Here is a 15,815-nt window from a genome sequence, read left to right on the forward strand (position 1 = left end):
TGTAGTGGTGCCCCTCATAGACAGGGTTTACAGTTTGGTTCAATGGCTCCCGGCACCCCCACCCTACAAACTGTTCCAGCAGCCCTGGTGGCAATGTGAGTGCCCACGGGGTTTGGAGGCCATGCGCCTGCAAAGACTCCACCACGGCGGGGGGCACGTGGGTTGGCGGGGCCCGCGGGCCGGGCTCTCGTCGCAGTGGGCGCGGTGGCGGGGAGGGGGGCGCTGCACCGTGGCCAGGGTGCGGGGAGCGCATGCCGCCGGGCAGCTCTGGGGTTTGTGCCCTAGCAACCAGGTCGGTCTCCTAGCAACTGGGGAGGCGGTGTTGCCACAGGCCCCGGCCCGCCACCTGCGGGGCTCCAGCCATGGGCGGCCTCAGCGCCTCCACTGCCTTCCGGGAGCATCTCCGCCGGCTGTGCCTGGGCGAATTCCCCTGCGGTGCCGGCAGCTGGGTGAGGGCCCCTGCCTGGCGGGGGCATCATCCGGCAACCGGCCAGGGCACAGGGGAGGGGGGCTGCCTCGCAGCCCAGCCCCTGCGCAGCCTCGCTTGGGGCGCCAGAGACCCCCCCCAAGTCAGAGAGACAAGTAGGGGGCAGCGTCTGGTCCTGCGGGACTGGAGCTTGGGTGCCTGGGCAGGGCCTGGAGAAAAGGGGGGGGGTCCGGCAGTGCCCCCAGTATCCTCTGCACTGGCTCCAGTGGGGAGCCCTGTCAGAGGTGGGGGAGCATCTGCCCAGGACATTGACGGGGGGGGTGCAGCACAGTGGGCCAGGCCCGTTCGCGGCTTTGCAGATGGGCCTGCGGGCAGCGTCCCCTGCGCCTAGATAGTGGCGGTGTCACCTCACGCTGCCGCACGGCCAGGCCAGCGTGTTCCCAGCGAGGCGCAATGTCACGGGCGGTGTGAGGCTGAGACCCAAACTCATGCCTCGGGGTGCTGCACTGGCCCCTGGGGGCCAGCTGTGCTGCAGACTAAACACTCGAGGATAGGGTGACCAGATGTCCCGATTTTATAGGGACAGTCCTGATTTTTGGGTCTTTTTCTTATATAGGCTCCTATTACCCCTCACCCCCCTGTCCCGATTTTTCACACTTGCTGTCTGGTCACCCTACACAAGGAGCCAGGATCGTCCTATGGCACTTGGAGGCCTATGGGCATATGGAGGTGGAGAATGGACCTAGACACCTCAGACGGTTTAAATTTGGTTTTTAAAAAGGCCCAGCCCTTTTATCCCCAGCAGGCAGGGTCTGCCAGGCCCAGAGCCCCAGAAATTCTCAGTTTGCCCTCATTCCTCTGCACATGCGCTCCCCTGCCCCCTTCTGCCTATGTAGAACAGGTCCCGTTTCGAATTAAGGAAAAGGAAACCTGGAGGAAATGCAGCCCAGAGAGAGGCAGCTGCAGGCACAGCCCAGCACCAGGAAATTGCAACTCCCAGTGAAGAGAGCCTGGAGACCTTAATGGAGTTTGTGAGCAGCCAGGACTCCCCCTGGGCTCTGCCACCTGACTGCAGCCCCGAGGATCAGCACCTGAGGGAACTGGCAGTACAATCGCCGCATCTTATCCAGGACAACTTCATCTTCTTGTTCTTCAGGTCCTTAAGGATAGTGGATAAAGGAGTGAGTTCAACCAGCGGGAACTTCACTATTGTTAAAATGTAGAGAAAGACTTAGTGCAAGATTGGGAGCCAGGAACTTCTGTGTTGTAATCCCAGCTCTGACATTGCCTCCCTCTGTGGTCTTGGCCATGTCACGTAGCCTTTCTGCCTCAGTTTCCCCACATATAAAGTAGATGCTACTATGTTCTTATCTCACAGAAGAGCTGTAAGTATTCCTTAATTAATATCCAACCGTTGGCAATGGTGCTGAAGCTAGGGGTGCTGGGGGTGTGGCAGTATCCCCTGGCTTGAAGTGGTTTCCAGTTTTATACAGGGTTTACAGTTTTGTTCAATGGCTTTCACTGCCTGGTGTTGTGTGAGGGCTAAGTGTTATAGTTGTAATTCAGCGCCTTTCTTCACAGATTCATGCTCTGATAAGATGCTGCCATAACCTTCCTGTTCTAGAAAACAAACCTGAACATTGTATTCTCTTTGTGATGAAATACATCTCACAAGAGCTTTTCAGAAACAACGATATCACTATATTTTTTATAGTTTTCAAACATGTCTCAGTAATATCAGCAGACCCTACCAACGGGGTGATGATCTTTTTCACCCCATTTATTTATCCATAAGAAAAGTCCAGCATTAAGGCCTTGACTGAGGAAAGCACCCTTCTTCAGGATAGCACTTAAACACATACTTAACTGTAAGCATGTGCTTGTGTCCCATTCAATTCACTGGGAATTAAGCACATGTTTAAATGCTGCCCTGAACATGGGCGGCCTTAAGCATTTGCTTAAGGGCTTTCCTGAAACAAGGCTCAGGTGATGTTAGATGTTGTCTAAAGACTCATTAAGACTTGACAGAAGGGATTGGGAGGCTAGGTCTGTTTCCTGTTCAGATTATCAAGTAAACATACTGGAGAGGGAATGAAACTGCTGTAGATGCTGCACCCCCTAAACTCTGGTTGTATGCCTGCCTGTTCCTAGGGAGGAAGAGAACCAATAATCAATAATGATCAGAGTGCCTCCAGATGTCCCTTCACCTCATTCACTCTCCACCACATTCCGTGTTTCATCTGCCTCTCTCTCCCTCTGCTGCCACCTTGTATAACTCTGTTTTGTAACTCTGAGAATCGTTTTAGGAGCTCTAGGGCCTGATCTTCTGACGTGCTGAACACCCAAAGCCTCTGGTGAAATCAGGGAGCTGCAGGTGACCAGTGCATCTCAAGATCAACCTCACAATTTGTACAAAATATGGGTGTGATCCTGCAGTTCTTATTCAGGTAAAACAAATGTACTTAGGCACTTGGATACTACGATAAAGCAACCTGAACAGGTTGGATTAGAGGAAATCGGATAGAAATCTTACTTGGAAGCCAGTGGGAATTTTGCCTTTGTGAGAACCAGAGAATCAGGCACTGATGTTGCCCTGTGTGCTTTATTGTCATGCTAAGATACATCTGTGCTTCAGAGACAGCTGACTGAAGGTGAATGTGAATCTCTTTCCAGGTAAATGCAGTTGATGAAAATTTGTTGAAGTTTCATAACCTGGAAGAGCTCATACTCAGTGCCAATCAAATCAGCAAAATAAACTCTGCCAACCTTCCTAGAACACTGAAGGTAAATAAGCAGGTTCCTGACTCTTTCTTTGGGAGGTCTGACAGAGAAGGTGTGTCAAGATGAGTCTCTCTTCTGCCTAGGACAGACTGAATGGACCGTAGTGGGCTATAGCAGAAGGAACACAAAAAAAAAAAGATACTTAAAACCTCTAGAGCATCATTTCCCTCCCCCAATAACTGTTGCTCCCTCTTTCTCTGGCAGGTCTTGGAGCTCTGTGCCAATGAGATTGTCGGTTTGCAGAATCTGTGTTCTCTCCCACCTCCGGAACTCCAGCATTTGGGGCTGGGCTACAACACGCTGCTGGGCTCTTCCGAGGATAAATATCTCACAGCAGAATTCTGGTAACTCCCATTGCTTAAGGGACCATAGTGTGACTGCCTGACAATATCATAATATTCTGAACAAACCTGATGGAACTAAACTAACTTTATTGAACTAAGTAAAACCTTATTGAAGTAGGGTTTATACCTTTGGGGGCCCATTGCATTAAAAATGCAATTGTGTACATGTTATGGTGGAATTATCTGTACCTTCTCTAGTAGGAAGGAGGATGCTAATATACTTCCTCTGTTGTCAGCCATTTGAAGCCACCTTCCTGGAGAAGCTGCATATGCTAGTTCAAAGTGGATTCTCCAAGGACCAACAGACGAAGAAAGGACTTTTGGATAAATAGCCTGGTTTTAAACTGATTCAGGGCCCTTTCTGATCCAGCAAACAGACAGGACCCCTGGTCTATGGAGGGCCCTAATCCTTAGGGGAGGGTTGGAAGGATTTGGCCTGCTGAGGCCACATAAAACCATGCATCTGTTCTGAGCTGAAGCATGGATGAACTTGTGACTGCAAAGGAAATCCCACAGATGGGGTATTGAAGAACTGCTCCTGCCAGAGCCTGGTTGGGGCTCGGGTGATCTCTGGTAAGCTTATTAGCATGCATGTAGGTTCTTGTTTTTAATATATTTTCTCCATAGTGTTTTTATCTTAAGAATAAAGTAGGCTTGTATAGGAAGTGCTGTGTGGTACCTTCTAACCTGTGGCACCTGTTAACTATCTCTGAAGAGAAAGCCATCAGGTGTCCTTGGGTGGCCTGGCTGTGCTGGGATTAACCCAATGTAGTCAAGGAACCATGCAGCCTAGAAATACCCCGGTCAGAAGGGAGATAGATGCAGGTCTCCACCTAGAAAGGAAAATGGCTGGGGACCTGGAAGCCTGAGAATGGGTGCCTTGTAGGACCACGGAGAAGAAATACAGGTGTGGTTGCCATGAAGAGTGACACACAGCATCAGTTAAAGTAGCTAGTGTAAAGCACCTGGGTAGGATCTGCTCACACAGCTGAATTAGTCTGTTCTATTTTTTATGTCTTAATGGCTACAGCAATCAGGGTGCATTGAATTAGTTTAGAGATGAAATACTTCAGGGCACAAACCAACCACGAACAGATGGGCTAGGAAACAGCTTCCATCCTGTGTAGGTTATTTATAATTATCCACTAATTATGCACTTTCTTCTGAAGCAGTTGGTCCTGGTCACTATCAGAGACAGGATTCGGGATTGGGTGGAGCATGGCTCTGATTGTATGGCAATTCCTGTGCTCCTGTTTCAATCTGCATTTTTCAAAGGGGAACATCCTGAAGTCTTTAATGAGCCTTGCCGGAATAAGGGCCTGCAGATTAGACCCTGTGCTAGGAAAGGATACTGTACGCTAGCCAGCTGTCCTGTGTGTAGCATGCCAAGGATGGCCTGAACAGCTCAGGGGTTTGTCAGTAGCATATTGAGAATGTAATTTGTGGGTTCCCAGTTTGAATCCATCTTTGATCCCCTGCAGTTCCAAGTTATTACCATGCAGTGGCTCGAGTAAAATGCATTGGGTTCATTGACTTCAATGAGAGCTTTGCTTAGACTCCAGGCTGGGCCCTATATACTGACCTGAAAGCTGTTTGTTACACACCCTAACACGGTTCTCTTCTCTTTTAGGCCAAATCTTCTTTCTCTTGATCTAAGTTTTAATAATTTTACGGATCTGTTGGGCATAGTCTCTAAACTGGCCACTCTGCGGAGGCTCAGAACGCTTGTGCTCCAGGGTAACCCTTTAGCGCTCATTCCTGGCTACAGAGGTTTTGTAATAGACAGCCTGCCCAAACTCTGTATACTGGACGATAGGAACATATTGCCTGATGAGAAGCATCAGTTCCATGGTCTGTCTAGCAAGCCAGGTGAGACTTTATTGTATAAATATCTCCATAGTAATCTGTAATTTTTTTTAAAGGCATCTTGGGGTAGTGTATTGAGTATGGGACTGGGAGTCAGGGGTCTCCAATTTTCATTCTAGACTCATTGATGGCTTCCTGTTTGCTTGTGATCAAGTTAGTCCCCCTTCTCTCTGCCTTAATTTACCCATCTGTAAAATGAGGATAATTGTTCCCACATACCTATCTGGGGATGGGCTGGGAGGATTAATTAAGTGATGTCTAATTATAAATATCTGTAAGTACTAAGTATGATCATTCTGTTTTTTAATTCCATTAAATGTTAAGGGTCTTGATGTATCCTCTAAAACTCTCTAAATTCTTACATTTGGGCAAAATAGAAGATGGTTGAGAACTTTATACAGCCAATTATTTCTCTTGGCTAGTATTAGCCATCTGTAAAAGGGGATATTGATATTTACTGACCTCCTTTGTAGAGTGCTTTGAGAGCTAGAGATGAAAGGCAGTATGTGAGAGCTAGGTAGTCTTCATTATTCTTATTATTTCTCTATATTCCTGGGTGAAGAATCTATCTGGATTATGCATACACAACTTCCATTGATACCAATGGAACTTCACTCATGCATCCCACAACAGGCACCATGGTGAAGGACAGTCGCCTTATAAAAACCTAGAGAGAGAAAATTTGGTCTTTAGCTGTTAATCAAACAAAGATCTGCAGTTCTTGGATTTCAGATCCACAGCCCAGCTGTGATAAAATCCTACTTTTCTCTCTTTGTGACATCAGTCTTTTGCCATCCAAGGGAGATGCTGTCTCCAATTCCGCATTCTGGCCTCCCTGCAAGGGAAATAAAATTAGCTGGGCTGAGCATGAGCAAGCCCTTATTGCCTAGGTTTGTATTTGATTTTAGATCAGGCCTTTCCCACTCAAGGTTGCTGCGCTATGCTGGTGGATTAGTGTCCTGATTCAAGAAAATACGTTTAACTTTCACTGTGTAAATAATTAAGCAAGTGCTTAAATCCCCTTGACTGTATTTAAAGTCAGATGTTTAAAAGGTTCCCTCAGAAGGAAAGCCCCTTGTTAAGGCCCCTGTTCAGGACAGCACTGAACTTGCTTTCCTGAATAAGGGCCTAGAAGGCTAAAATAGAGCTGTGAAGGCAAGCCCATCACCTGGGGAAAGGGAACTCTTTGCATAGTTTTTGATTTCAGAGTAGCAGCCGTGTTAGTCTGTATTCTCAAAAAGAAAAGGAGTACTTGTGGCACCTTAGAGACTAACAAATTTATTAGAGCATAAGCTTTCGTGAGCTACAGCTCACTTCATCGGATGCATTCATTGGATGAAGTGAGCTGTAGCTCACGAAAGCTTATGCTCTAATAAATTTGTTAGTCTCTAAGGTGCCACAAGTACTTCTTTTCTTTTTGTGAATACAGACTAACACGGCTGCTACTCTGAAACTTGGCATTAATGGATCAGGAGCTAAATTGGTTGCTCCTTGGTGGAACTAAGCTGTGTTTTCACTTAGCTAGCTCGTGTCTACGCTTGTTGCAGTCATACCTCTCAACTGCAGTGTAGACATATCTTGGAGGATCCCCCCCTGCCAAACAGCCCTTCCACTAAAATATTTGACTCCTTAGTTTCCTAATTTGCTTAGGAAATCCGATGAAGTGAGCCGTAGCTCACGAAAGCTTATGCTCTAATAAATTTGTTAGTCTCTAAGGTGCCACAAGTACTTCTTTTCTTTTTGTGAATACAGACTAACACGGCTGCTACTCTGAAACTTGGCATTAATGGATCAGGAACTAAATTGGTTGCTCCTTGGTGGAACTAGGCTGTGTTTTTACTTAGCTAGCTCGTGTCTACGCTTGCTGCAGTCATACCTCTCAACTGCAGTGTAGACATATCTTAGAGGATTCCCACCTGCCAAACAGCCCTTCCACTAAAATATTTGACCCCTTAGTTTCCTAATTTGCTTAGGAAATCCGATGAAGTGAGCTGTAGCTCACGAAAGCTTATGCTCAAATAAATTTGTTAGTCTCTAAGGTGCCACAAGTACTCCTTTAATTTGCTTTGGTACAGTATCTCAAATTCCATCCTGGAGACTGTACATTGTAACTCGATGGCTGGATTGTCTTCCTCTTAGATCTCATTGGGAATAAAGCACAACTGGTGGTGAATGTTGGGAAAATCAAAGGTGTCCCCAACCCCAGCAAGCCAGAGGAGCTGGAAAGCGGCCCAGAGTCTCCAGTGATCACTTACAGCTACTATGTGACGTACGAGTTTATGGAGAGGGAGGAAGCCGAGGACACTAACAATTCTGAGGTCTGTTTTCAAATGAGTTATAATATAAACAAAGGGAGCTAGGAGGTGGTTGTTGAGAGGGATTCACAAGCCTTTCACCTCCAGGTTGCTGGTGTAACACAGCCCAGGTTATTAATGACTGAAAGTTGTTAGTTGACTTGTATGAAAAGAGTTTGGTGAGTTCTCAGCAGCCACTGTCAACATCACAAAAAACATATCCCTGCAACTGGCCTCTGTTTGGAAGTCTCAGCAAAGAGCCCAAGGATTGAGTTGGCCATGCAAGCTAATTTTCCCTTTCACCTCGGGTGTGTGCCCAGCTGTCATGCTTCAGAGACCATTTGAGGGAATGTTGCCAGTTCTTGAGATTTTTATCATGATTTTTTTTATATATTTGATGCCTTTCTTAAATCTCTAGGCTCTGAAGTCATGTGAGTGCACGAGCCTCTCTACTTTCATTTTAAAAAAAAAAGTAAATTGCTAGTTTCATGGTTGTGGAGATAAGCTTGAAAATGGGAACTCTACAGGTTAAAAAGTCAAAAGGCAAATAACAAGAATTTCCAATGTATTCTTTTTAAAATCCCACGGTCTGGGCACAGATATATGCTGCAAAGGTAGTATTGATGTATGTCCACTTTCTGTCTCAGATCAGCCCTATAGGTCCTCTGCCTCCACGTACTCTGTTCCTGCACAGAAGGGTGTGTTTATGTGCTTAAATATGTAGACTTTGTCTCACTGACTTCAGTAGACCTGTTCACCAGAATCAGCACTACTGGGCATGCTTCCAATGCCCCTTCCATGTTTCTCATGATAGGGGAAGTCTGTGTAGTGGCATTTCAGAAATGCCATGATATAGACAGGCACCTTTCTCCCCTTGCAACCTGTGTCTGTGTGCAGACTCAGCCAGAATTTGTCCCCTTCTATAGGTACCTTTGATGCTTTTCTGTTACAGGTAATAAAATTCCATCAGAGTCAAATGGTGGCTACACCAAACTCTGGGAGCCCACCAGGGAATGCTGACACAGGAGGATCGGAGTCTTCATCTATGTCTTCTCTGCTTAAACAGGAGCTTCCAGCAAACAGGGGTACCACAGAATCAAGAAATTCTTATCTTAAACTGAACTTGGGATGTTTATCAGTCTTCCTGGAATGTCATCAGCTGCTTCATTGAAATGTGTTGCCATCAACACGTCTCCAGTAGTGTAGGTCACCGCTAGATCCGTTATTAAGACCATGCCACTTAATAATTAATTGGTGGTATTATTCTCCAGCAAGACAGCTGGTCTGGGACAGATATTGCTCTCCAAATAAATGCAGTGAATACAAATCAGATTTAGGATTTACATTTCCCTAGTGATTGTCTTGAATCTGTAATTTCATTTGGTGTGATAATTACAGTATTATAGATTGTACGAAACTCCAGAAGCCCAGTGTGAAATAAAAAGACCAATTCCTGATCCAAACAGAATGTCAGGGATTTAAAAAAAAAACTGTCCTTGAATGACAAAATATCAAAATATTTATTCAGTTGTCAGTGCTCCCTGTTTCTACAGCATGTGTTGTTTCAATGCTTAGAAGGCTACAGGGCTCGATTCTGCAAGGAGGAGCACTGGCTGCTGCGAGTAGTCAAAGGGATTACTCATAGAAGTCAGCACCACATCTGGGAGTAAAAGTTTGCAGGATCAGGCCCTTATATTGTATACCATCATACCTGCATACGGTGCATTACAGCATGAATGCAGGGCCCAATCCTGGATCTGCTTTGTGCGTGGAGCTCCTGCTGAAGTCGGTGAGCGTTCTTTGTGTACAGGATTTGGGGGTTGGGTTCATAGTCACAAAGTTAAAATAAATACTAGCAAAGGGGGAGAGAAACTAAGAGGCAAAAGTAAAGGAGATAAGAGCTGAGATCTTCTATGAGATGGAGAGTCAATGAAGCAGAGATTCAGGGGCTCTCCCAGATGGCAGGCTCTTGCATCAGAAGTGGAATGATCCTGTGAAGGGACAGAAGGGGAGGCCAGTGCAAGATGAATGAAGGAGGGGAGAGAAGGACAAGATCCTTGATATAAGCTGGAGGAAGGCACTGGGAGATCTTTAAATACTGTAGGAGATTGGCAATTTTGAACTGGGTCCTGCCATTAATGGGAGGCCAGTAGGGTTATTTTAGGGGAGGGTGTTTTGTGTGCTTTGTGGCATAAGTGAGAATGTGAGAATAATTGTTCTTCCCTTTAAAATGGTCTTGTCCCTTCCTGGCATCAAACTCACTCGCTCACTCTCACGTGTCTGCCTCGAAAGTGACTTCAGGCTGCTTCTGATCGAGGCAGCTAGCTGAATACCCAGGAGTGCATCTCACCAGAGTCTCCTGGTTTCGCATGGTAACGGGATTTCTCTTGTCTCCTGCACTCTGCTCTCTACTGCATCCTAGACAGTGGTCCGTTAGATGCTCTGTTTCTCTATTATACATCATATTCTCCTCTGATCACCCCACGGGTGAGCTTCTCTGTTGTAGCCAGACTGGACTTAAACCAGTGGGCCAAATTTAGCCCTGGAGTAAGTCCATTGTCTGCAACGGAGCCAAACATACTTATAGGGCTACGGCCAGCTGGTTCTGTTCTGGGATCTCGCCAGAGCAAGCGTGATAGCGTTTGGTGGGTCTCAGAGTCTAGTTCCCGGCTGGGAAGTGTCCACATCACTAACAAACGGCATCCACAATTGGGATTAATTGCCCCCAGCCACTCCCCATGTTGTCAGTGTGAGCTGAGAGCCCAAGGACTGAATAGATCATGGAAACCCAGCTCCCCACTCCCTCCTACTGGTGCTCTAGAGCAGAGCAGTGTGGGGGAAGCTGGCACTGCCCCTGCATGTGCTCTGCAGGCCCAGCTGAGATGTCAAGGTGGGCCTCATGGCTCCTTTTGTGTTTTCTCGCTTAGCGAACAGGCACTTCACCCTTCGGAAGCACTGGGCTGAGACCATTGAGTGCAGCCACAGGAAGGAGCATGTCACTGGGGATTTAGTGGCACTGAAAGCCTTCCTCATGGCTGGAACCACCGTCACTGTTGTAGAGGAAAAGGTAAATGCTTGGCATACTCTGGGATGGAGGGACACGGTCCGGCTGGGAGGAAAACAAGCTTTTCGAAAGCCTGACAATAATGTGAACATTCCCCTGTATTTGCATCTTTTTAATTCCGGTGTAACAAACCGAGATCCCTTGTGCTGTTTGCAGCCCAAATACTGCAGCATGAGAACCAGGCTGTTCTATCTTGCTAGGTGCTTTCATGGCCCATTGCTGCAGCTCTGGCTGAAGATGCAGGCAAGAAGAGGAAGGCGGATAAGGGAAAAGCAGAGAAGGGGAAGCCAAAGGATGGTGGTAAGGTAATAACAGAGATGGGGGTGAGGGAGGATATTGTTATTGTGAAGACTGGTTAAGGGGGCTAAGCAAACCCACACAAAGAGTAAGGAAGTGTCACTTACAGGCACAGTTCACTTTTAATTAACCTGTGCTCCTGCTCAGTCTGTCAGCGATGATCTACACTTACACAGACCCCTATCAGGGGTGCAGAAGGGCATCTGCTGCTACTCCATATGATGCAGGCTGTTGCAGAGAGGCTGCATTAAAAAACATCAAATGGAAAAAATATCCACGTGAGCTACAACAGAACAGTGTCTATGTTGTTCAGCTGAGGTTATTCCCTCACGCACTGAGCACTTGGTCCCTTGACTGGTCTGTGCCAAGTAATCATCAGGGCCTCAGTTTCTATGAGACGCCTTCCACTTATTCCTAAAATTCTTGCCCAGGTATTGAGCCCCTCCCAGTCTCAGGTGGAGACCTTCGATGCAGCCATTTTGCTCAATCTTCATTCTGTATGGGGCGTGGGTGTTATAGTGTCACATGTATAAGTCTGGACTGGGGTTCCCAGATCTGATGGTGTTTGATGAATGAACTGTGATCTTAAGGTGCGTGACTCTTGGACATGATCAAATTTGTGCTGTGCAGGGCGACAAGCAGAAAAAGAAAAAGGAAAGCCCTATTGAACTCTGCAGTGAGCCGCCTCTTTTGAGAAGCCTGGGGTCTGGGCACGTGAACTTGGAGAGCCTCTTAACAGGCGACCAGCTTGTGGCCATGGTGTGTGACTTCGGAGTCCTCATCACTGAGGAAACAACTCAGCCACCGTCTCCTAAGCAGAAGGTACCAGCCACTCTAGTATTAGCAGCAAATCTTCATCCCAGCTAATAACGCGAAGCATGAGACGCTGCCCTTATGGGATGAATGGGTTCCATTGCTGCCAGCAGGAGCACTCTGCATGTGTGAGCGTGGCGATTGGTCCTGGCTTGTGGGACACCCCATAGGGTTGGATGTGTTTCAAGGGGAGCAAAATTTGGCCTGAGCTGATGGACAGAGCTTGAGAGGTAGCAGAAGTAGAACCTTGCTGCTGGGCATCAGGGCACAGAGTGCAGAATCTCAGCTGGCCTCAGTCCTCTACACAGGCCTAAAGAGAAGGTTGTCAGTTGGAGCCTGATCCTGCAGCCCTAGTCAAAGGAGTTTTCCCTCATTCCAGGGGTCAGTTTGGTGAGGAAGGACGGCAGGAGCTCGGGCCCTTAGGGAGATACATAGGTTTGACTTTGGAGATGAGACTATACCACACACAGGCTCTCTCCATTATCTTGTCAATGTAAAGCCAAACTAGCCCATATGATTGTGCCAGTCTGATATGGCCAGTGGTCCATGAAGTCTGTAGCCTGTCTGTGGCACTGACGCATGCCTGATGCTTCAGAGGAAAGGGGAAAAGCCCTTATACCCCACATGGACAATTTTACTGATGAAATGTGCTGGATAAGAGTTAGGTGGTGGTGTTATTAATATGGTCCTATGTTAAAGAGGAAATGATCTGTCTGCAGTCTCCATTTCATACACTGAAATCGTTCACTCAAGTCCCTTCTCGCATTGCTCCTAGGTAGGATATAAATCCTAAAGAGCTGTGGAGGCCTTACGGGAAATATTCCCATTGTAGCGTGGCTCTGACATTTCCTATTTTCTGACGTTCTCTCGTTTCTGAGTACAGAGGCTGTTTGCTGAGCTCCTGCTGCTGATTAGCACCTTTTAAATCCTAATCCTCTGCTTGCGACATCACCCGGCTGTGTGAAAGTGACCATGATGTCCCAGTCGGGAGATTGTGACTTTAGGGCTAAACTTTGCTTCAGACAAGCTGCTTGGAAGCCTTCCCTACTAAGAACAACAAACTTCTTTTCTCTAGGATGCTAAGAAGAGCAAAGACAAGAACAAAAAAACGAAAACTGGGGGAGAAAGTCCTGCAAGCCAAAAAACCACAGTGGCTGTCAAAGGTATTGGCAGAGGTAGAGCTATCAACATTTCTAGAGCCCCTCGGAAGGGCTGTGTCACTGAGATGCACAATAAGCAAGGCAGCGCCAGCATCCTCCATCCATCCAGCTGTAGGTTGCGCACAAGCATCTTCGTAGCTCTAATTCAGCAAGGAACTTAAACACATTCCTAATTTTCAGCACACAAGTAGTTCCATTCACCAAACTGGGGTTGTATGTGTGCTTAAAGTTAGACACATGCTTAAGTACCTTGCTCAATTGTTGCCTAGCTAGGTAGATGTGTGTGTGTGTGTGTGTGTGTGTGTGTGTGTGTGCGTTTGTGTGAATACATACGCATTCAGGGCATGGCATGGGCTAGTTGATCCGATAGGGGAGTGTTGTCTAGTAATAACATAGCGTATACTAACACTTAACAATCTCATTGTGTTTTTTCATCTGTGGATCTCAACGCACATGGCAAAGGTAATATCAGGGCACAGAGACGGGAAGTGGCTTGCTCAAGCTCACACAATGAGCCCATGGCAGGGCAAGGAATAGAACCTAAGTCCCCTAATTTGCAGCCCTGCCTCTCCTATTCCCCTGACTTCACTAGTCTTTAGAGTAAGGGATTGGCCATCAATACTCTTAGCATCTTTTCCAGCTCTGCTGCCAACTGTGTGACCTGGGGAAAGTCACTTAACCCTTCTGTGCCTCAGTTTCCCTGTCTGTGAATGAGACCCACCCACATCTGAAGGGTGACAACAGGCTGTGAGGTCCTTGCTTTTCAATATTTCTGCAGGAAGAGGAGTCTTTTGTAGCCTCAGGGTGACTTTCTGATTCCCCAGTGCCCTAGCTCCTACCTTGTCCTAGAAGAGTGTCCCAGCTGCTTTCCAGCCAGTGCTTGTCCTGCTTGAGAGAAAGTTGTATGAAAAGACAGTTTGTTGAACCAGCTGCGACTCTCACCCCATAGAGCAAGATACACATTTGAAACAAGCGTTAAACGTTTCTGGAAGTTTCATGCTCCTGGATGCTGCACTGAACTCGATCACCACCCTAGCAACCCACTCACCCATATAGGGAAAGAGGCCATAGCCACAGTGCTAGTCCACCTAGTGTCAGCACACTTGTAACAAACCAAATGCATTGTAACCATTGCAGAGGGCAGGCTTGAAAGGTTACAAGTAGCCCTTAGCACCGGGGGTTTCTTTTTATTTTTTTCATGACTGGAATATCATGCAGCCTCAGCAACAATGATGGAGTCAGATGCGCAATAAATATCCAAGTGTGTTATCATGGACTTGGAAAACTCATTGGTATTAAGCAGAAGATTTTGCTTAGTTTGGCATTTCCTTACTTCTGTGCATATTAAGGCTAGCCAACCCTTTCCCTTGGCTGGCAGAGCAGGGGAGAAATTGATTGCGTGGGCATAGTTTGTGGAGGGTAGGGGACATTGCACACCCCCCAAGCTGCAAGCCTCTGGCAGCTGTGGAATTTGCCCTGCCCCCCACGCATGGCCCCGTTGGCCTGAATGGAGCTGCCCCTCCAAATATAGAAGTCAAACTACACCTATACTTGATTGTCTTTCAAAGATTAGGGACATAATCTGTGGTACCCCTGCTCAGCCAGCAGCATGCACCAAGTAGCTTGAGGGTTTCCATTTGTTGTTTAGGGTTCATAGGCAAAGAGGTGGTCGTATTTCCACAAGTCAGACCTGAACTATTAGAGCTAAGAGCTGGTGCAATAATTTAAGGTGCGATTGGCTGCATTTGTTGTTGTTTTTCCTGGCTGTGCAGACAACTGCCAGGGACTCATGAAAATGTGTGCAAATCTTGAAAGTGTCATGAATTGTATCACAAATTATCACGCTGCACAGTGGGTTATTCACCATTTGCTATTCTCCTGTTTAAAAGGTATGTCAGTCATTCAGGGAGCCGAAATGTCTTGTGAGTTAGATGGCCGATCACATACTACAAATAATGAGGGGTCAAAAGCTTTAGCTACACTTAGAAACCTGGTACTAACAGTAGTAGATGTAATTCACCACTGCAGTATAGATCCCATAGAAGACATCTGAGCTCTGTCTACACCACAGCTTCCACTGCTACCATTCTTGGAGCTGCACTAGTGATGAATGGTAGCTATAGAGTTTGCTAATGCAGGTGCAGCCACAGTGAACAATTTGCAAATAACCCATAGTCTGAAATTAGTGTGCATCATCTATTCAACAAATACGTACAAATAGTGAAAACTACCATTTAATCAGGATCCCTCACCGACAGGGGCAAAAGTGAAGTCTCATCCACAATGAATGATTTGACCAGACACTGAAAGATGTATTCTCAGCCTGAGGCCTGTAGGTTTCATTTGACCCCCTGAACAGATTCTCCATGTGCTTTATGACAGGTATCAGAGTAGCAGCCGTGTTAGTCTGTATTCGCAAAAAGAAAAGGAGTACTTGTGGCACCTTAGAGACTAATTTATTAGAGCATAAGCTTTCGTGAGCTACAGCTCACTTCGTGTAGCTCACGAAAGCTTATGCTCTAATAAATTTGTTAGTCTCTAAGGTGCCACAAGTACTCCTTTCCATGTGCTTTGGAATTTCTGTTTCTCTCTCCTCTGACTGGTGGATATTGAGTTCTAAAACAACAAAGCAAAACTGTACCCAGCTGGATTGAGCATCTTAACACTGCTGGATTCTTATCCAACAAATTCATGTTCAAATTGATCTGTATTAAGGAACTGGAATGACTGCAAAAACTTCAAGGACACATGCAGCCCATTCAGAGTAGT

At 46.6% G+C, this 15,815-nt stretch overlaps 1 protein-coding gene across 4 annotated transcripts; it reads left to right on the forward strand.

The window, feature by feature from the left end:
* Window positions 1–316: 316 nt before the first annotated feature.
* On the forward strand, window positions 317–15,414 carry LRRC43 (leucine rich repeat containing 43). Of its 4 annotated transcripts, none has more exons than XR_006275786.1 (11): window positions 317–449; window positions 1,324–1,608; window positions 3,101–3,211; window positions 3,413–3,552; window positions 5,183–5,421; window positions 7,558–7,736; window positions 8,665–8,797; window positions 10,640–10,779; window positions 10,977–11,081; window positions 11,704–12,014; window positions 12,962–13,050. XR_006275786.1 is itself a non-coding variant. In XM_038373731.2 (11 exons), exons 1-11 carry the CDS (start codon window positions 363–365, stop codon window positions 13,205–13,207), a joined length of 1,857 nt encoding a protein of 618 aa, XP_038229659.2. In that variant the 5' UTR covers window positions 317–362; the 3' UTR covers window positions 13,208–15,414. The 4 variants fall into 4 exon arrangements, 3 of the variants coding, with proteins under 3 accessions (XP_038229659.2, XP_043353712.1, XP_043353711.1); XM_038373731.2 differs by having other exon boundaries at window positions 11,704–11,895; window positions 12,962–15,414; XM_043497777.1 differs by lacking the exon at window positions 12,962–13,050 and having other exon boundaries at window positions 10,977–11,076; window positions 11,704–11,876.
* The last annotated feature ends 401 nt before the right edge of the window (window positions 15,415–15,815 follow it).

Source organism: Dermochelys coriacea, chromosome 15 (assembly GCF_009764565.3).
Source record: "Dermochelys coriacea isolate rDerCor1 chromosome 15, rDerCor1.pri.v4, whole genome shotgun sequence".
NCBI classification, from domain to species: domain Eukaryota; kingdom Metazoa; phylum Chordata; order Testudines; family Dermochelyidae; genus Dermochelys; species Dermochelys coriacea.